General features: G+C 36.0%; 1 protein-coding gene across 20 annotated transcripts in view; it reads left to right on the top strand.

Moving 5' to 3' along the window:
- The window catches only part of KDM6A (lysine demethylase 6A), a 165,016-nt gene that overhangs the window by 101,602 nt on the left and 40,955 nt on the right, over positions 1-22,459 (top strand). For 7 of the 20 annotated variants that reach the window (XR_012621920.1, XM_074814489.1, XM_074814488.1 and 4 more), the window contains 12 exons: positions 144-198; positions 3,043-3,077; positions 5,217-5,282; positions 6,508-6,601; positions 11,442-11,568; positions 14,220-14,318; positions 14,695-14,914; positions 15,474-15,608; positions 16,050-16,205; positions 16,854-16,949; positions 20,024-20,128; positions 20,745-21,140. Coding sequence is in view for 19 of the 20 variants with exons in the window: in XM_074814489.1 (XP_074670590.1) it covers positions 144-198; positions 3,043-3,077; positions 5,217-5,282; positions 6,508-6,601; positions 11,442-11,568; positions 14,220-14,318; positions 14,695-14,914; positions 15,474-15,608; positions 16,050-16,205; positions 16,854-16,949; positions 20,024-20,128; positions 20,745-21,140 (1,584 nt within the window). In the remaining variant the exon portion in view is untranslated. Of the gene's footprint in view, positions 1-143; positions 199-3,042; positions 3,078-5,216; positions 5,283-6,507; positions 6,602-11,441; positions 11,569-12,659; positions 12,733-14,219; positions 14,319-14,694; positions 14,915-15,473; positions 15,609-16,049; positions 16,206-16,853; positions 16,950-20,023; positions 20,129-20,744; positions 21,141-22,459 lie in introns of those variants that run through there. The other 13 variants (XM_074814492.1, XM_074814490.1, XM_074814505.1 and 10 more) reach the window with 6 other exon arrangements.

Here is a 22,459-nt window from a genome sequence, read left to right as displayed (position 1 = left end):
GAACAGAAATTGAAGATTGTTTTCTTTAAGACACATGATAAAATGCAGTATTGATTTTCAAGTACAAAATTGATGTATTCTTAGTAATTTGCCAAAGTGCTAGTATTGCTTTGTTTGAAAAACAAATCATTCTTTTTTTCCAGCATTTTCAGTTAGCTTTGATTGACTGCAATCCCTGCACTTTGTCTAACGCTGAAAGTAAGTAACCTATAAGTATTTCCATTTATTTTGTTGTAGATTATTTTTTTAAGTCTTATGCTCACAACTGTATTAATTTTTAATGAACCAATCTTTCAAAATCGAAAGACTCAGTACTGAGAGAGGGATACTACAAAACCTGTCTCCACCTGTCAGTGGAGACAGATATTCCACTAGAATTGTAGATTCTTTTAGTAAATGGAATAAGTAAAACTTGAGACTTAATGTATTAATCTCTATGAAGACTTGAGTTCTGGAGGAAACATACTATTTGACTGTTCATTCCTTTATTTATTTATAAACACAGTGCTTGTGCCATGGCACACATTTAATAGTAATTATTTAAAACTTCGTGGCATCTTGATAATCAGTCATTTTTCAGTGATCATTTTAATGGCATTTAAATTTATAGATCTAAAATTCAGCATCAGTCTTATGCTGTTGAAGTAAGAAAAAATACAAAATGTAATTTGATTGTTTGCTTTATTAGGTGTCAACTATATATTAGTCTACTTGAACACATTAATCTTTTAGTGTACTATGATCTATTATATGCATTTGTGTACTGTAGGCTGTTACAGAGCATCCTGCAGGTATTTATCCATAGTTAGTGGAATTGTATGCAAGAATAAGTATATGTTCCTGCATGTTTTGGAGTCTGTAAGAATTAAAAGGCAGACAGTTGTTAAGAAAATTACTCTCTCAGTTTTTAAGGTGCCTTCATGCTGCTCTTGGTGTTGAGCTTAAGTTACCTCCTAAGTCTAACTTCAGAAGCATTGGATAAAGTATTTAAAAGCATTTCTTTACTACTTTAATTTAGAGCTGGATGGAATTGTGAATATTGTATCAGCAGGAGTAATGAAAGGGGGTTTGTTTACATGGGTGAAACTGCTGGCTGTATCAGTACCAAGGAGCCAACTGTGCTACCAAGGTCTTCTCCAAAGCTTTGTCACTTATCAGGAGCAGGCACAGATAATTTTGTGAAATTATTTGCAGAATTCTTCCTAAGTCATAGGCATTTATTGTTTTCTACCAGATACGTGATTCTTTATTACATTTCATGTTAATTCATATTATTTCTCACTAACTTTTATTGATTTTTTCACTGTATTTCTGAATTTTTGTAAGGTTTTCCTAACCCTTCCCCCACAGTCCCCTCTGCCCCCAGATTTATGTAGAGATATGGCCCCATGTAAAAGCTTCATTGCCCTGTGGCCTTGAACAGGGTGCCTGACAAACCCAAAGGAAGAGAGTGAAGAGGAATGAGAGATACTTTGTCAGGTTCTCCTGTACTACTCACTCTGACCCGGGGTGTCAGGTGCCGTCACATGAATGTTTGAGATTGCCTTAATTCTACCCCTTGCATTTCTAAAGGCTGGGTGAGTAACAGCATTACAGTGAGCGTGTTCCTAGCAGAAATGTTTGAGCACTAAGCATGTCTTCTTTCTATTTAGGTAGTCTCTAATATGACACCTTTAATTTCTTTCCCCTGTGTGGCATGGCTTCCTTGTGTAGCTTCACACTGAAGGGATTTTGCTATGAGGTGAAAAAAATGAGAGATTTTTTAGATAATGAAACTCCCAGAACAAAAGCGGAGGTTTTTCTTTCATCAATACAGAGTAAAGTTTGACGATGTGGTAAACATAATGGGTGTGTTATGTGCCCTTTAGAAAGGAACACCAGAAGTTTATTAAGATTTTAGATGATGCATTTCATTATGACCTGGTTTCTGAAGTGCACTGGCTACCTTCTTTATAGTGATGGACAAAGCAGTTCACAAAGGGAGCTTTTCCTCTCCCTTGTGACCCAGAGAGAAACCCTGGAACTCCAAATTACCTGTATAAACCTCTGTGACACACTCTTCTGTAGCTTCAAGAGAAGGAAATCTGTCTAATTGAAATAAATTGAGCTTGGCACAAACACAGGTATTTTCTTACTTGTACTCCTCAAGAACATCAGGCGAGAGTCTGTCTCAGGAATTTTTCTTTCCTCATCAAGTTGGAGTAAGGATTACATTCATCTCAGCTAGCTTTTAGCTATCTACCAGTCAATGGCTAGTCTAGGTTAGCAGTTCTCAAGCCATAGAGATCAGGCGCATTTCTTTAATGATTTGAGCAGCATAAGGATAATTTTCCCTCTGCTTTTACTCTTGAACAACTTTCATTTTCTTTCTCCAGCCAGCAATTTTCTTGCCTGCAAGAGCTGCTGGTAGTATTATGGCATTCTGTGCAAATTGTATGAGGAATTTAAGATGCTTTACAGTAATGATCAGAACACCATCTGTAATTAATGCTTTTAGTTCAGTTTAATAGGGGAAAGACGAAAGACAATTCCTAAAAAGGAAAAAAACCTAAATTTAAGATCCTGTATAAAGCTGGCAGTGTATAATGTAGTTTTCTGTTCTGTAAGCCAGCTAATCTGTCCCTTGGCAGTTGAATGAAAATAAAAAATAAACCTATATTTCTAACTCAGATATGTACAGTAAATATTACTTGCATTGTCTTGTGCATCTCTGCTTAAAGAGATTTTATTGCTAAGTTTACTGAAAGGTTAATGGACTTTGCATTTCAGAATACAGATAAAATCCATGGACTGCCTTTCCGCAATATCTGTTTGCAGTCTTCATGCTTTGTTAGGATACATGTTCATTCTCTGTCAGTTCTGTTTTATGAAGCGTAAAATATCAATGTAAATAAACACTTTTCTGTATCTTCAAAATGTAGTTTATCTTGGTTTTGCATTGATAAATGTGAAACATTGTTTATCCGTCACTTGAAAAAAATACATTGTAATTGTTGTTGTTGTTCATTAAAACTAATAATTTTGATTTTCCCACTCTTACAGTTCAGTTTCACATTGCCCACTTATATGAAATCCAGGTAAGCTTTAAGCTCCTTTTTATAAAGTGTGGTTGAGTTTCTAACTATATGATGTAATCATCTGTGGAATTCAGATTATAGATGCTTTTGTAAAGTTAGGCTTAAGTCTCGAATCACTAAAGAAGCTTTATTTACTTTGGCTGAATTAAAAATGTTTTATATGTAGACTGTTGTGCTATAAAGTAGGGTAGCTATTTTAATAAACTTACATATTTATTAGTCTCCCAAGTTGAGTGCAAAGAAAACCCTAAACATAATTTTTAGTAACATTCTTTTATGAGATTATATATATATTTCAAAAGTTATATATAGACATAAAAAAGTAGTTTCTCAATTCATATATATTCATATTGTTTCTCATACACACACACGCGCATGTGGCTCTAACCAGTTGCCCAGGCATCTTTTAAGTATATTTGACATGAAATTTTCAACTGAATCTATGCGACAGAAACATTTGAGATCTGAGGTACTATATCAAATCCTACTGGAGTTTTTTAGGTGAGTCTTTTGGGAAATTACAGAACATTCATGGAGCTTCCAGAGTATAAGTAGATTAAAACCAAGTAGCTACTGAAATAGCTGTTGTATATTTGTAATTTGACTGACTGGTCATATAATGTAGATTGTATGCCCTTTTATCCTGTTTACAGGGATTATATGACTGAGGAAGGGAAGTGACATGAAAACAAAAACTGTGGGTAATTAAAATGGATGACAGACATAAACTACATTTTCAGTCAGTTGGAAAGTAGCTTGATAAAATAAGTGCTGTCTTTTGATGGCACAGTGAAAAATTACTTTAGGTATTTATATATAAATAAAAGATATAAATTTGATAAACAAGATATTTTACTTTTGAATGCTTTGGTTGCAAAGCTATATGACAAGACAGAAATCCCCTGTCCCAAAACACCATTAAGAAGCTTCGTGGACTGTTACAGTTCTTACCTGGCCACTGTCCGGATTCCATTCAGAGCACTGGAACGCAGCTGGCACATTTCTGTAACAAAGCATCCCCTACCTTAGTTCCTTTGATCTGCTAGAGTAAAATAGAAAGCTGAACACCTCAGGTCACCATGCCAGGTGCCATATATAATTGCGTGACCAGTGTTATAAGTGCTTAAGCTATGCTTTCTGACTGACAATTGTAGGCAGTGGGAACTTTATTTTAATGCAAGTCAGAGCAAAGAAAGATTCATTGGTTTCTGCTGTTAGACTTGGTTTGTCTCCCAGTTCTGGTTGGGAGAGGTATCTTCTTTCACGGAATTTGAGAGACTTAGAACCACAAAGGGTCTTGACTTCATTCTGGATATTACCTCTGACACAACAAAGAGATTTTTTTAGGAGTCAGGCTGGTTGCTTGGTTTCTTTTAAAGGACACAGTGCTACAGTTTTCTGAACCCCTCTGTATATTTGAAAATTATCTACTCTAATATTTAATGAAAACTTAATTACATACCTTCACAGTACTGGAGTTTAAGTGATGGGTTGCCAGCCTCTGAGCAAGAGAATAGCCTGGTGCTGATAAGAGTTAGCAGTGGTTTTTCATGGTGTTTAAGGGTAGTTTCTATTATTTCATCTGTGGCAGCGTGAGTCCATCTGCTATTCAGGGTAGTAGCTTATACGGTGTCTAAAGAAAGATGTTGAGTTGGGTGCCCCTCCCCCTTTCCATTTCTGAGACCATTCATGATGCAGCCAAACATCAAGGACTTTGGATCTTTTGAATTAAAATATCTAAATAAAACCAAATGCAAACATTATGACAGTTTTCTATAATATTTTAAGGCATATATGTAGACAGATTTCTAAAGGATAAATAATACAGCAAATAACAAAAGTAAAAAATTTTCTAGACCTGGAAAACATGCCCTATTTCAATAGGTCTTTCTGAATCCTCCCAAGCATGTAAACCTTTTTCAAAGTGTGAATATTAGGAACTGAGATTTACTGATTTGACATCCAGGTTGCTACCTCTGCTGTCATGCTATACAGTGAACTTCTGTTCATTTGCTTATTCTTCATAGTCATAAACTATGAGTTTTGTTCCCAATGCTAAAGTTAAAATTTTTTCCTGATTGTTTTTATTTTGCTGGACATGGATATTTTATTTATTTATATTATTTGTTTTCTTACCAGTTGTCTGCATTTCATGAACACCAATTAAAAATCTTTTCTACCAACTTCCCCTTGTTCCATTTGAAAGTATGTAATTGCTGCTTTAATTTTTTTTCCTGACTAGAATAAGGTTTTAAAATCAACAGCGTTGTCTTTTGTGATTGTGAGATCTCAAGAACCTAATAACATTTTAAACTTCTAATAGCTATTTATATTGTTTAGTGTCGTCTTCCAAGTTGTCCCTTTTAAAACACCCGTAGTCAATACTGTGTACTTTTGCATAAAACAAATGTAAATAAGTCACGATCATTTGCATTTAGGTGGCCCCATTTATTTTAGTATTCTCTTCATCTGTTTGCCAGAATGAAATATAATGTTGAATTATCTGAAAGCATATTTTTCTTAGAAGACTGTATAGCATTTTTAGAAATAATAAAAAAAAGTAGTCTTACTAACAGACCTCAGCATTTATCTCTTCCAGAATTTTGTAGGAGAGGAGGAACAGAAGAATTAAGCATTTAAAATATAGTCACTGTTAATCAACTGTCGTTAGGGTAACCTGAAGTTAATTGCTCACATTATTACAAAAAAATTCATCTATCGAGAAGTCTTAACCTTTAATATATACATAACAGCTCATACTGTTCCAGAAGTCAATAAAGACCATGATCCAAACCTGGAAATGTGTTTTCTATATCAAGACTTGTTTGTATAGGGAGTTAAGAATTTAATTGTTTCCATGCTTTAAGCACACAAACTATTTAGCATATCTTCATTCTCTAGGCATAATCCATGGCTATGTTTTAGTTCTACATATGGTGGGGCTCTTACCAGGACAACAAATATGTTGAAAAGGCAGTTCAAATATACCAAAGGAAGGAGAGAGGCAAAATTACAGCAGCCAGCAATTACCGATGATGTTCATTTCTGTTACAAATTTCCTGGGAGGAATTTGTGTAGGGTTTTTCCAGATGTAGACTCACATTCAAGCATTTCCCTTAAAAGCAGTATATTCATTTTAGTGTAAGAAGCATAATGCATGTATGAGGACCTGACCAAATTGAATAATTTGCAAATTTCCCTCAATCATTTTAAGTAGTCAATTTACATTAAATACTATATTTCTGAGTTACTCTCTTACCATATATATGTCACTCATTAAAGCTTTCATATGCACTGTATGCAAAAAAAAAAAAAAAAATCCAGAATTTTTTGTCAATGTGTTTGTGTGCTGTCAGTGCTGTGAAATCATTGCTATTGGTGATCTGTTGTAAGCTTTATGATTAATCCATTTACTTTTTTCCTTTTGCAGAGAAAGTATCACTCTGCAAAGGAAGCTTATGAACAGCTTTTGCAGATCGAAAACCTTCCTGCACAAGTAAAAGCAACTGTCTTACAGCAGTTAGGTATGTAAAATTAACTTTTATTTTCCTCTGTGTTTCTTTTTTCCATCTTCGCCTTCAGCAGTGTTTTTTAAGGCTCCATTTTCAAAGTGAGTCTTAGGCACTGAGTATGATACGTGAGATTTTCACCCAAAATAGAATGCATAACAGTAGATAATTAAGTAAATAAGAGAGGAGGTAAAGTTTTTAATTAAACTTACAAAATTAAAAAGCTCTAAGACTTGCTACAGTGTGTGCGTTACAGGTCTTGGGCAATGAGGGGGTGGTCTTTCAGAGAAAGGAGTGCAGCAGTTAGAATTCTGTATTTTCTGTTCTGCCTCTGAGAACATCCCTTGAATAGCCAGGCTAAATGAAGTAAACCAAAATACTCTTCTCTGTTGCAGAATACAAGAACATGGCAAATGAAAAATTTACCTTTTCTTTCTCTTTAATTATAATGCGTAATGAAAACCTATTTCTGTAACTAAAAAGTGTTATCATCAGATTCCAAAAAAGAAACCACATAAAAAGAAAAAAAAAGCATTTATTTTCTTAAAAATGTTGTCTTCCATGTTTATAGAAAGCCAATAACTCATTTTTAGACCAAAATTTCTAATGGGTGGGTAGAATAAATTACCTTTGTCCTATACACCTTGTAAAAGTATTTCCAGAATATTTTGTTAAAATTGTTCAATCCAGTGCAAAACTTCTTCATTCACTTTCTCCATGTTCTTCATCTAATTTATTATTCTAAATATTAATTTAGCCTGCTTATGCCCATTGTTATTTTTTTTTCCCCCTTCACATAGTGGTCATTTAATTCAAATTAGTAACTGGCACTAAGTTATGGCCACAATGATTTCTTTTTTGTAATGGAGGTTGTGTATGGATTTGGAGTGGGCTAATTTGTTTAGCTTTTGATTCTTCTGTGTGAAGTCACAGATGAAACTGCTAGAGGAGTTCATTGCAGGACTCTAGATGCTGATTGTTTTGCTGTCACACGGCAGCGTTGCTTATATTTCAATATCCCCTTTGATTTCTTTTTTGATTTGGTATTATCCCACCTAGAATAAATTGTCAACAATTTCATCCAGAAATATGACATCCACATATGATCAGTGGAAGACAGGCTTCCCAAAATAGCTGACCAGTGCTTTTTCAGCTCTGTTTGATGTACGTTGCCACAATAGAGGCAAAGGTGCGTGGTTGTATTAATGAAATCCTACCACAGGTCTCTGTGCTAGCAGTAAGAGCGATGACTTTGTGAATTGTCTGCTGTCCAAAAACTGGTTTAACTCCTTTTATTCAGTCAGCATAGGTCACCTGGTTTTGTAGCGTGGATAGCTTCTGTGGAGAAAGGGGTAGAGTGGCCTTAACCAGAATGTTCAAGGAATAATACCATTTCTTTTGCTCTTCACTGGTAACAGTGGTATTTATCAGAGTATGGTGTTTATTGCAGATTTAGTCTCTAGCAGCTGGTAATAAAAGCACCTCTTCAGGAAGCATAGTCTGGGTGGTGCACTGCTGCTTAAAAAAAATAATAGAAAATACCAGTCATCTGCCAGAATGCTACTGGCAAAACCCAATCAAGATGTATTTGTATCTCTATGTTGAACTCCTCTTACTTTTTATACTCCCAACAGAAAAATCATTTTTGCATGAAAATAACCTTTGTTTTTATTTTCCTTAGCTAGTTAATGTTTACTGAGCCAGAGTTGAAATTTAGGCAAGTTCAGATGTCTTGTGAGAGAATTGTTAAAATCTTTGCTACATATATCCGTTTGAGTTGATGCATGCTGACGATTTCAGGTAGACGTAACAGTAAGATCTGTACAGTTGGATAAGAGCAGTTTGTTTCTTCTTCTGTTCCATTAGCTTTGCAGACAACAATTCACTGCTTTTCCTAAAATTACATTAAATTAATGAGACTGAAGATCAAATCTGTCCTGGTATGCTTTCTCCAGTTGTACTCAGCAGTTGCATAAGGAAGAGTGTAAGAATGACGTAAGCATCTGCTCAGAGGTTCCCAAAGCACTCTCCCAATGATTTTTGGCGAGGGGCATTCCTAGGTGGTGTCCACATAATTGCATGAGACATCATGAGATGCTGATGAGATGGGGAAGAGGCTCATCTCTTCAGAGACTGAGATGGTGTTTACTGGGGGGAAAAGCAGTTGTCACAAGTGCAGCATGAGAGTGATTGATAAGCATAAAAAACTCCTGCAGCATGAGCTAGGTTAGCACATCCTCTTGCTGAGGCAAAACAGGGATTTGTTAGTAAGTAGATTGTAAAGACCTGGAAAAGAGCGTGGAACATTTGTGAACTATGGCCAAAATCTGTGCTTTTGTTTATTACATTAAAAATGTCCCAAGAGTGGAAGAGTAGCCAATATGCTAGTTGAGAGTTTGAGTTAAGTCTTGCAAATGGGAAACTACAGATTACCGGGGTTTTTCCATCACCTTCTTTCTGTACATTCTTCATTTTATGTATGAGGAGAAGAGAGATCCAGTTTCCTTTATTTGTGCTATTGTAGTAGAAAACTTTTCTTTGTTCTCCCTCACCTCTTTCTCTTGCTTTCTGCCTTTTTCACCTCCCTGCTCAGGAAGATAAAATCAGGAAGCAACGCTTGTTTCAGCAGTGAAACTAGATAGGGATTTCTAGTTCTCATTTCTGTCTTATAGAAGTAGATTCTTTCTTTTTATCAGTGAACCTCAGTAAAAATCTCCTGAAGTTACAACATGTTATCTTTCAATCTGGCAAGGTTCTGATGAAACAGAAAATAGTCATACCACACATTTCCAAAGATTCAGGAAGTTCTGTTAGGTTGGGGGTTTTTTACCCTTGTTTATAATCCCTGAACTAGTACCTTTATCTCAAGTTTTGACTGGCACTGCACCTGATTCATTTATCCTTAATGTACAGTTGCACAGGTGTATTCTGATAACCACCCTCACATAAGCCTTTTTTTCTTAAAGCATGAGTATTTTGTGTATGCTTAAGAACTTCAGTGGCTTGGGATTTGAATCAAAGTTATAACTTGTTTATGAAGTCCATGAGAGAAAGTTGTCTATGTTACATGTCTCTGCAAAAATTAATTGATTTTTTTTCTGATGGGTGGGGTTTTGACTTGATCCCTCTTCAGACAAGATAAAGTACTCTTTTTTTTTTTTTTTTTTTTTTTTTTTTTTCCAGCACTGTAACCACTTGGGTCCTAACCTGACATTTCTTGCAGTCCATGAAATATTCAAACTTCTGCTTCTGACCACAGTTTAAAACACCTCAGGCAAATGTTCAATAGATACGATTTTTTTTCTAGATTGCCTTTTCTCAAGCTTGGAAGTTTGCCTTCCATTTGCAGAAGTGTTGATGTGACTGTTAACAAACTGAGCCCATGGAATAAAAAATAAACTGTATAGAACAGGTAGAATAAAATATTTAAGGTACAGTCTTAATTATAGAAGGTGAAGTAAGGCTGCAAATACTCATCAGTTCAGTTCTCAGCCTTGCCTACTTTGTCTAGCATTTCAGATGAGATCTGAATCTGATCTGGATCTGGATCTTTTGGGTGGTATTACCTGTTCATGTATCAGACTGTATCAGAAGGGATAAGCTTAGGGTGCTCAAGTTTAGATGATGGAGGTTTTAAGTGGAAATGTAGTGTAGGTGTACAACTCTGTAGGTAACTACAACTTCATACAAACCTTGGATATTTTATGAAGTTGCTATCATCATGTTCCACAAGGGACCGCTTATGGGAGGGATGCTATAAAAACATAGGACAATCCATTGTCACATCTTAGCGTTTACAAATGTTGGCTGAAAAGCAGTGGATTGTTAGGACAAATACATGGAGATTAAGCAAACAGCAAGACATCGCTGACCAGTGTGGTGTGTAATGATTTCAGCAAGCCAGCTGCCTGCTGCAAAGCATTTCCTTGTAGTCATCAGTACAAATGGCAGTGAGATGATTTTGTGGCTGCTTAAAGGAATTCCCTCTAAGCATAGAGGCAGATGAGGAGCAGCATGAGAAGGTGATGAAGGTGCTTTGTTTGAAATTGTAACCAAGCCTTGCCTCAGTGCTAGAGCAGAGATGCCTTTTAACAGAATGTAAAAGATGATATGGGAGCATGGATTGTGGGAGGTCTTTAAAGTGGGGATGAATAATTTGTTTAATGTAATGAAAGAAAAAAAGGCATTTGAAAGAATATGATGTGTGGTTAGATGAGGAAATAAAATGATCTTTTCAGCAGAATTTGTTATGTAGATAAGAGTTGTGATTGCATTTGTCAAGGTGAATGGAAAGGATACTGCAGCAATGAAGATGAAATGACAATGTAAGAAACATTTAACTGGGAACACAAAAACTCTTAGAGTGTTCTGTTGGGAAATTGTCCAAATGCAGATATAAGATAAATACGAGGATTTAGAAGAAAAGGAGTAAACTGAACATAACATACAGATAATTTGTGTGCGTGACAGGGAGAATGGTGGCATTTTTCACAATGACAGGGAAGGTAGCTATGTTCAGAGGAGGAAGGAGTTAACATTTTCAGGTTAACTTTTTATGGTAAAAGATTGAGCAGTTTGTAATTGTGCTACTAACCTCATAGAAAATTATTTAAACCAAAAAAACTGCTTAGAAGCACCTGAAAGTAATTTTGACTTAGGGTCCTTTTGTCCTGTAATTTTGGTATAGAACTTTGAAAGTTTTTAAAGTTTAATTCCTAATATTATATGTAAGTGATATTATTGTTTGATATTCCTATTTTTAAAGAGGAACTAATGCTATGAATATCCTGCTGTGCCAAGGTGTTAAATGGTCTTAGGGAATTTCACTTCTGCCGTTTATGGATTCTTTTTGTAGGCTGGATGCATCACACCGTGGATCAGCTTGGAGACAAGGCAACCAAGGAAAGCTATGCTATACAGTATCTCCAGAAATCGTTAGAAGCAGATCCAAATTCTGGTCAATCCTGGTATTTCCTTGGAAGGTGAGAAATTACTTTATTGACACTGTAACTATATTTGTAAATTCTTTGAGGATACTCATTATTGTGAGTATCTTACGTTGTTTTTCTTCTTAATACTTTCAGAGGAAAAATGAAGGGAAATGATGTATGTATCTACTGAAGTCTAGTTTTCTGGAAAGTGTATGAAAAGACAAGGTGCTAACATATTTGGGATGAATATAGATTAGAAATTGAAATGAAGCATGTTACCCAAGTGGTCCTGCTTTTTTTGTAGTTGTTATTTAGTCTACGCATTTACAGTAACAGGTTTTACCTGTTCTTCCTCCTCCTACTACTACATCTTCTATTCTCTCTCTCTTTTTTGGTAAACACTCTATAAATGTTACTTCTCTTCATACCTTTTCACAATTCTTTATCTCTTTATTTTCTCAGGATCTCCCTTCTAATCTCAACCAAATTTTGCACTAAAATACAAATATCTTCCCAGGTATACGTCTGTTTATAAACAGTATATATTGCAACTAAGTATTAGGCCAAGATAGCTCAGATTGATCCATTCTAATATCTGTTTAAGTGTTGTATTAATTCTGTACTATCAGACAGTATTTTTTACTTGAAAATTAACTTACTCCAAGATGTAAATCATATAAATTTGGTGACTTCTCTTGGTATCCTTTTTAAGAAAATAGAGTACTTTAGACAAATCGGCAGTAACTCTTGAAATAATCAGGTTTTGGAGAAAGCTTTGAGGGCAATTCAAGTCCATGTGAGAACAGGTCAGTTCTGTTGAGAAATACATTAGAAAGGAATTATGCAAAAATAAAATTAATATCCTAACCTCAGTATCTTCTAGCTGACTTTCTTGGAGGTTCTGGTCACATACAACTGGAACCTACTTTTTTTTCTGTCATCCTAATTATGTTCCTCCAGCTGTTCCTGTAAGACAGGGCTCTTCAACCAGCTGTTGGGAGGCTAAGGGAGAAACACTGGCAGTGAGTGTGAAGGGCAGAGGACTAGAGCAGGTGTGGAGGGAAAAGGGAAAATGAGCCAGGGATCATCTGGCTCATCTTACCATCCACTGGGTTGAAATCCTTTTTTTTTCTTCAGTGGTCCCGTTCCACGTGCCTTGAGCTAGTTGAGTTCTTACGCAGCAGCAGGACGAAGCCAGGACTCCGCAAAGGATATGTGCGTAGTCGCTGTGCTCCTGCTGTGCCATGGCTTTCATGTGGTTAGAGTGAAACCTAGGACCATACAAACAAGGGGGAGAAACACAGGAAATGGAGGGGGAAAATCTAGTAAAAGATCTCTTATACTCTACAGGAAGGACTAGAGCAAAAACGTTTCTGTTCCCCATTGCTCCAGTCCATATTCTGGCAGAAGAGGAAAGGAACAGGGTTACAGGGTTGTGCATTCGCTGTTCCTCTTCTTCCCTCCTCATGTATTCCCTTGCGTTATTTCTTCTTCTGATGGTTGTCCAAACTGCATAGCAAGTTAGTTTAAAGTTACCTTTTAAAAATAGACCACCACCACCACCCTCTTCCCTCACTGAAAACAAATCCCTCACCCTCTTTTAAGTTTTGTTGGGTGCTTAATGTTGGTGCTATCCTGATCAGAGTCTTCATGTATCTGTTAAGCAGACGGGTTAAAATGTGTCTGTTGCAACTTGGGTTAGATTGTGATCAAAATGATCTTCTGAAACATTGTATTCAGACTTAATGCCTGTTTCTAGGCAAAGTAGGAAGAAAGAGCATAGCATGTTTGACAAACCTTTGCATGTACTGTTCTGCTTGGGTTTTATTTTTTTACTAGAATAAATTTTCTGGTTTTATTTATGTGGTTTGAAAGTTGACAGTTCTTTCTCCAACAGGGAAACTTATTACAAACAGTATAAGAAGCAGAGCTATTGTAGATTAAACTAGTAAAAGTATATATATTTTTAATATTGTATTTACTTGAAGCTTTTAATTTTGAAAAGGTAGGTATTATTCCCTGTGGTATAATTGTAGTTCTCTTTAGAGCTCTGATATTTCTGCTTATAATGTCAGAATACCTTAGAATTTGTATGTGAAAAATATTCAAGTAAGAAATTACAAAAAAATCCAGAACAGCAAGATTTTTTACAAAATTCTGTGCTTTATATACGCAGTAAAACTAACTGGTTGTTGTTCATGACTTCAAATCTTATTGAGATGTGAGAAATGCACATAAAAAGCTTCCCAGGCAATAGGAACCGTTGTGACTGAGTTGGTCAGTATCCCTTAATAATTCTGAAACACTTCTTGTAGAACATGAAGTTTCATAACAATTTGTTTGATGAAATAGGTAACTTAATTGTTTCTTTGTAATTCTAGCTGTAGATAAATATTGTTCTTATTGACTGATAAGTTACCACAAATGAAAGAAATGTAAGTCTTTAAAATACGGTACAACTTCCTTACTAATGCAGTAAGCTAGGGTTTATGCAGTTTTGGTGTACTTTTCAAATAATAATACATGTTGATTAAGATGTTTGAGTCTGCTTATGCCTGGCGTTCAGAAACAACAAATGTTTTGGATTCATCTAGATGAGTATGTATTTGCATGACTTAACATTTATCAGATCAGTCTTGGTAAGCCATCCTCAATGATTACCTTCTATAAATATTACCGAAGTTCTTTTCTTCTTCTCCCAGGTGCTATTCAAGTATTGGGAAAGTTCAGGATGCCTTTATATCTTATAGGCAATCTATTGATAAATCAGAAGCAAGTGCAGATACATGGTGTTCTATAGGGTAAGAATGATACAGGGTAATACAGTGATATAATTCAATGCTAACATATATACATAAATAAAGAATATCAACTTTTTAACTCTTTTGTTCTCTCAAGGGGACTGTAAAGCTTTTTTTATTTATACCTTCATGTTGTCAGACTTGTCTGATTTGAAGTTTAAATAATAAATTTATATTTGCTTTCTCAATTTTTTAAAATACTGAATATGCTATATACATGAGCTCTGCATGTTAAGATTTTGTGTTGTTTATGCTTATTACTGTGGTTTATATAATGGTAAAGTTTATTAAGGGTTTTGAGGGGGATGTGTATATTTGACTTGTTTGTATTTTGACTTTGGTATTAATTCTCAACTTCACTAATCTTTCTATTCAGTGTGCTGTATCAACAGCAAAATCAGCCTATGGATGCTTTACAGGCCTATATCTGTGCTGTACAATTGGACCATGGCCATGCTGCAGCCTGGATGGACCTAGGCACACTCTATGAGTCCTGCAACCAGCCTCAGGATGCCATTAAATGCTACTTAAATGCAACTAGGAGCAAAAATTGTAATAATACCTCTGCACTTGCAGCACGGATAAAGTATTTACAGGTAAAACTAATGTTTTAAGAAGCGGGAAATACTCTTCCAAATACACAGCAGAGGGGTGGGTAGAAGTAACACACAAGTTTAATTTGCAGTTGTTTGTTGTGTGTATAACCTGTTTTCATGTGTATTGTAAGCATATCATAGCCTGTAATATTATTTCTTCATTTTTAAGTGGAACTTAATTCCTTACAAACACTATTTTGCACATTTAATCAAAGCATACTGTTTTACATCACTTTGCTTTTTTCTTTGTATTGTCTACATTTTTAAGTTCTCATAACATATAGAGAGAATACGCACACACTATCTTTCACTCTTGTTTGCAATTTCAGAAAAAAGGAATTATGAGACCTCTGAATCCAGAGCTCATCTTTGTTCTGATTCTCACAAAGGTTTATATTCTGGTTACCCTCTTTATACTTAGCACCTTTCTAAAACCCCAAATTTTAAATCTATCCTCTCTTTAAGACATAATTAGCTACAGCATTTAGGAAGATTTCATGGACTTGCTCTTACTAAAGTAGGCTTGTGTTAAATTTGCTTTTTACATAATTTTTCCTAGGCTCAGTTGTGTAACCTTCCACAAGGTAGTCTACAGAATAAAACTAAATTACTTCCTAGTATTGAGGAGGCATGGAGCCTACCAATCCCCGCAGAGCTTACCTCCAGGCAGGGTGCCATGAACACAGCACAGCAGGTGAGAAGTTGGGTTATATTCTGCAGGTGCCCAGCTTTAAGGGTTCTTTACAATCGGTAGTGGTCAAGCTTATTTTATTGAGCACAGGACTGGCTTTTGTTAATAAAAAGCCTTTGATTTATTTGCAAAGGGATATTAGATCAAGAAGCTCCCTATAATATGGGAGAAATATGGGGGTACCAATTTAGAACCTTTGTGGATTTTCATGATTTTAAAAGATTTCATCTTAAATAGAAATGCTGCAGTGGTTTAATAATCCCATGAAAGGTACACATTCCTCCATTGATGACCATATGGAAACTGATTTTTCAGTTATTGAGATCAGCTTCAGAATATCTACTCGGCCCTTTTAATATATGTGGGCTGTTAAAATATATAATTTAAAGGAAAGAATTAAGAATATATAGAACCATATTTTTGTCTTCCTTCTGTGATTCTTAGGCTTGTAAACCTCATCATCCCAATACTGAACCTGTACTAGGCCTCACTCAAACACCAATTTCACAGCAATCCTTGCCACTACACATGATTCCTTCTAGCCAAGTAGATGACCTGACCAGTCCTGCCAAGAGGAAAAGAACATCTAGTCCAACAAAGGTATATATTCTGATGAACTAAAGAGCCCCCTACCAAAATTATATGGAAATGTGCATTAAAATGATGCAGCATGCACAGAATTTGTGCTGTAAATTTTAATCCTTTGGCATCAAGGTGGGGAATGTTTTTAGGAATTTTAAAAAACATTTTTCAGTGATGTGTTTAATCAGATTACAGTTCAGATAGGAAGTACATAAGGGCAATGCAGATCGCTGGCACTATACTACAATCATAGTTGTATAAGTGAAAAAGTGCAGTCATAGTCTGATGATAGAGAGGGAGACAATCATGTCATCCTGTCTATTGCCTTTGCTTATATTTAGAACTCAAGTGTTTCATCATCATGTAATAGTGTTACAGTAGATAAAGTATTCAGTTTTAAAAATATGTTTAAGTTAATTGCGTAATTTGATTTGATTGTTGCTCCTTATGATATTAAGATATCATTTAACTTTTTCCTCTTGACTACTGTGATACTGTATGGGAATGGTAGAATGATAATTGGTGTGTTTTAGTACGTTCTTTGTTTATATTGTTATTCTTGAAACAATTACTAATTCTTTCATAAGTAAGACAAAATCTAGGTAGTAAAAGAAATCACGTTGACCCTTTGATACTCACGTATTTTAATGTAATGTTTTCTCTCAGAATACTTCAGATGTTTGGAGCAGTGGCCATACAGTGTCACATCCTCCTGTACAGCAACAAATTCATTCTTGGTGCTTGACACCACAGAAATTACAGGTAGGTATGTTGAAGATCTTCAGAATCTTTGATACAGTGCTTGTTCCTCTTTTCCTTTTAGGAAAATAAATCTGGAACATTTTTCAGTTTCACATTTCTGAAATTCAATGTGAAGTACTTCCCAAATAATTCCCACAGTGTAATTCAAGTTATGCTAATATTTATGGCTTCTCTATGTGAGATTAGTTCTGTAGTAAAATAAGTGATCTCTGGCAGAAACTGAACACTTACATTGTATGAATTCTATAATTTATAAAGTAAGAACATACAGTAATTCTTTTTTCTTATGATGTTTTAAAGATAGATATGCAAATTGCCACACTTGTGTACCAAGTGAGTTTTACTGCTCACTGTAATGTGGGGGATATTGAAGGAGTTGTAGAAGTATTGTAATATCCTCTTTTTCCTCTGAGGTAGCTTCTTGTATCAAATGTTGTAAACAAACATGCACATTCTACAGAATGCAATTACTCAAATGAAATCTGGCACCGCTTTTCTATATTTTATGTCATTTAATACATGAAATGCTAGATTTTATTTTTGAAATCTTGTTTCAGGTCTTTTTTGTTACGATGTTTTGTTGTCTCTTCAGTTCATTAGGGCTTGCAGTGAGCTTCAGCAGGAATTCCATGTTTTGAAAATCAGGCCTAGCTGGAAACTCTTTACCCATGTATCACAGATACTGCTTTGGATGCAAGGAAAAATACAAGGGAACGCAGTGCAGAGACAGAAGGCATTCTGATTTGTCTGAGCAGTGTTCCCCTCAACTCCATTATAGTTCTTCAGCTGTTTCTCTATCTGGACAATATTGGCTTTATTATGCTGCATAATTTTTCCCTCCCTTCCCTCTCTCTCTCCCCCCCCCACCTCTTTGTTCCTCCCTAATCATTCTTCTATACCTCTCTCTCTTCATGCATTCTCATTATTTCTCTCTGCTTATTTTATATCCTACTACTTTTTCCTCTTTTTAGTTTCTCCTTTTCCAGATACAACTTCCTCCTCAAAGCATCTTAAGTTGGCTTCTCTAGCTAAGTACAGTATACTGGATTTGCTGGTAATAGCTTGACAAGGTTCCAGCATATATGAATAGGAATGCCAAAAAGATACGATGCAAGAGGAGAGTGAATAAAACCTTTATTACATCTTCTAAGTCAGCCTTTTAAAAGCAGCTCAGAGACTGGATGGATATGGCATATAGCACACACCAAATGGCTTAGCTAACAAAAGCAGAAGGGGAGGGGGCTATGGGGACACAGTACAATGGGGCTGCAGCATGCCAGTGGAGGAGGGATGGGTGTTGGTTTCACAGAATTGGTGGGCAGGAAGAACAGTGCTGCCTGTAAAGCCTCTGCACCCATAGCATTAGAGGGAAGCACAGACTTGCCTCTGCTGATGTGTGCTAGATCAGGCTTTCTGATTCCTGTTACCCTATTCAGACATTTTTTAAAAACCAAAATAACTGAAGAGCACTGGTTTTGACTTCTGTGTACCTGGTGCATGCACTCCCATGGAGACCCTGTTTTCATCTTACAATCATACGTATATATCTCTCCCTATATAGAGGTTAGTCTTACTCATTGCAGTTGCCTACAGAGGGACTTCAGAATGGAAGCTCCTGTTAATCCAGGGAGTTTGGTGTGAACCGTCTTTAACCACTTTTTCAGGCGATGTTGAATATTTTTAGTTGATAGTTTGCAAATACAGTTGTTCAAAGCAGAAGAACTACACTTTATTTAATACTCATATTTCAGGTTGTGGTGGTTTAGTCCCTGCCGGGGTCTGAGACCACGAGGCCGCTGCCCCTCCCCCACAAAGGGAGTGAAATACAAAGCCCCGGGGCTGAGATAAGGAAAGGTTTAATACAACAATGCAATAGCAACACAACAAACAACAGCAATAACAATAACAGTGATAACAATGAGCAGAGCAAGGTATCTACCAATACAGCAATGAGAGCAGATAGATGGCATAACACACCTGTTAACCGACTGTCTGGAGCTGCCAGCTATGGCGCCAGGATGTGACATATGAATATGAATAACCCAGCTAGAGCTTCCCCCCACTGCTGAGGAAACTTAACCCTATCCTGGCTAAACCAAAACACAGGTCCATTTATGTATTACTAATACAGCGTAATCAAAGCAAAGGAGACAAGAAGGGTGTAGAAAGATAATACATGCAGACCTGAAAGGAACTAAAGGAAACCTGATTTGTGTTTGGTTTTGGTGGGGCTTAGTTTGGTTTGTTTGTTTGTTTTTCGTTTGGGGTTTTGGGGTTTGTTTTTGTTTGTTTTTTGTTTGTTTTCTTAAAACGATTTACAATGCAAAATATTATTATGTGAAGTAGCTTAGTATTTAAGAACAATCAAGAAAAATGTCTATAATGTCACCTTTTGTGTAGCACAACTTTTGTCCTCCTCTACACACGCCCCCCCTTCCTTCTCAGATAGTGCTTTTGTATTCCACAATTTCATCATTTGTATCATACCATTTAGTGGCAGCAGACTTACTGGTGGAATGATGGTGTGTGCCGAGTAGTTCAAAATTAATACAAAGATCAGATTTTTGATAATAGGTACTTATATTTATCAGTTGCAAATGTGTTCAGTATCATAACTTAAGATACTACTCTCTGTGATTAAGTTGTATAGTTTTCTGGAGGTTTTTTATACTTTCTGGAGAAGTTTTCATGTGTGACTATAGGTTGAATTTACTTCTTGCTGAACAGTATTAATAAAATAGCTCAGTACCAAAAAGTGTTAAAACATACATAATGATAATACGCATTCTGTGTAATCATACTTGAATGTTGTTTTCTTTTACAGTACCAGTACATTTAATTTTAGTTTGCTGATAATATTTATATGCTCAAATAATTTTAGGAAGTCTCTAGTTTTAGTAACTGTTGATAAGGTTTGATTACAGAATAGTGTATGGAAAGATGTTTACAACAAATCTCAATCATGTTTTCTGCTTTACAAGTCTTGTCTTCATGGATAATTTTTAGTATTGTATGCAAGAAAGTTGTTAAAAAGCACATTTTAATGATTCTGAACTGTACTGCTGTTTTTTCAGCACTTGGAACAGCTGCGTGCAAACCGAAATAATCTAAATCCAGCACAGAAACTTATGCTGGAACAGCTGGAGAGTCAGTTTGTCTTGATGCAGCAACACCAGCAGGTGAGAACAAAAACATTTTTCTCTTTTACAAAACTTTTGTCCATAATGGTGTCTGTTGTGCTTCTTGAATTCTGAAGAATATTTATTGTGCAGAGTTCTCATGCCCTTTATTTACTACATTACATTTGTCATCTTTTTTTTGTATAAAGTATAATTGTGATTTACTGGTGAAACATAACGGGTTTAGCTGTGTTTTATTATAGGATTACCAGATAATGTAAAAGTTTCAAGCCACACTTTCAAACTAAAGCGAGTGGACACATCTAAAGCAGTCTTCCTTGAAAAATACTTGGTTGTAGTAAGCCGTATTACAGCATATCTCTCCTCCTCTCATTGTTTACTTTTCTTTCTCTTAGTGTCCAAATTTAGCAGTAAAATGCTAACACTCAAACTGAAGGGCCTAGAAGAAAAGTGTGCTGATAGATTTACCTTAAAATTCACTGAGCACATTTGTGAGCGTGACAGTCATCTTATTTCTCAAAAGCAACGGTGTGAAGATCTTAAAATCAGTACAAAATTGGAATTGACCACTGCAATAAAGTACACAAACCTTGTGCAGTCTTTACTTTTTAAATTCTGCAGCTAATGTTCTTGTGCTTTGTTCATCTTCCGTTAGATGAGACAAACAGGAGTTGCACAGGTACGATCTACTGGAATTCCTAACGGGCCAACAGCTGATTCATCACTGCCTACAAACTCTGTCTCTGGTCAGCAGCCGCAGGTTGCTCTAACCAGAGTGCCTAATGTCGCTCAGCGTGGAATCCGTCCCGCCTGCCCCGGGCAGCCTATGGCTAATGGACCCTTTCCAGCAGGCCCCATTCCCTGCAGCACAGCAAGAACGCTGGGTAGTACAGACACTATTTTGATAGGCAATAATCACATAACAGAAAGTGGAAGTAATGGAAACGTGCCTTACCTGCAGCGAAACGCACTCTCTCTACCTCATAACCGCACAAACCTGACCAGCAGCGCAGAGGAGCCGTGGAAAAACCAACTATCTAACTCCACTCAGGTATACAATTTCAGTTTACTCATAGACTACTCTAAGGAGGCTTGATAAGCAAGTCACCGTTTGAAGTCTCTGATTTGTAAACACATTTTCAGTTTCCTAAGGTTGATGACCTAGATGCAAATAAAATGTACACTAGGTTAAACCTGCCTATCACTCTTTATTGTTAAATATCTATGTATTAACTACTTTCAGGATAAAGGAGATAATCATTAATCAAGGAGAGCAGTATGTAACTGCCTACCTTTGCAGAAGAGGTTCTTTAAAAAGGAATAACTTGTACATCTTTTTGTTGCTTCTTTAACGTGAAATGTTGGGACTATGTTTTTCATATAGGAGGAATGTGAATATTTCATGGGAAGCTGAATGTCGTAGTTATTTTTGACACTACGTTGTCGTCATGATGTAATTATTGCCAATATTTTGTTTCCATATGATCTTTCAAAATTAATATCTAGCAACCAGTCCCACAGAGTTACTTGCAGAAAAATACTATAATGCCAGTAAAAATCCATAGGGATTACAGTGTGTAAGTAAGGGTGTTTTGTGTATGTGTGTGTTAGAACTTGAAGATAGAGCTTGTTCTTTTTAATTTCAGCCTAAACATCTTTCTTCCAAGACATACCTGTGGATGTAATGAAGTGTTCTATAGGAAGATATCCTAACAATTTAATTCACTTTTACCAAATGGGTTATGCAGCTTGATACAATATTGTTTTCTTCCTCAAAACTGCATAATTTCTTATTTAGTTAATATTGCATGTTACTTTAATGCTGAAGAATTGAGGGTGGGCTGTGGTACAGGCATACGTACATACTTAACTGCACATACACTGCAACAAAGACTGAGGTAATACTGGAACATCTTGTGTAAAACATGGTTATTCAAAACTAAAACAGTGTTATAACGTGATTTTTAAAAAGTTTCCTCTATGTCAGTAGTACTGTTCACATGGTTTATAAGCGTGGCAGGGGGACGTGGAGCCTGTTAGCCTCACTATCTGTTTTTTGTATTAGAATTCACTTTTCTGTTTTCTCTGTATTGTATAAAAGAGGTTCTACACTTGCTAGAGAGGTCTGCTTCATATTAAATGTCTATGGTGCTAGTGTCCGTAAAGTAGTCAAGTTATAAATTGCGACAGAAGTTGACCACTTTCTGTAGACGTGGTGCTTTTGAAAAGGCTGGGTAACTGTTCCAAGGAAAGCTTGTGGTGCCATTTCCTGTATCCATTTCATCTTTGTTCTGTATGAAGTGTATTCAGAGAACAGGGTCTCAGCAGAGTTTCTGGGTCTGTAGCATTCTCCACAGGTACCAAATAAAC

The sequence above is a fragment of the Strix aluco genome, chromosome 2 (assembly GCF_031877795.1).
Source record: "Strix aluco isolate bStrAlu1 chromosome 2, bStrAlu1.hap1, whole genome shotgun sequence".
Lineage (NCBI taxonomy): Eukaryota > Metazoa > Chordata > Aves > Strigiformes > Strigidae > Strix > Strix aluco.
The sequence above is the reverse complement of the archived record's forward strand: the minus strand, read 5'-3'. Positions and strand labels throughout refer to the sequence as shown.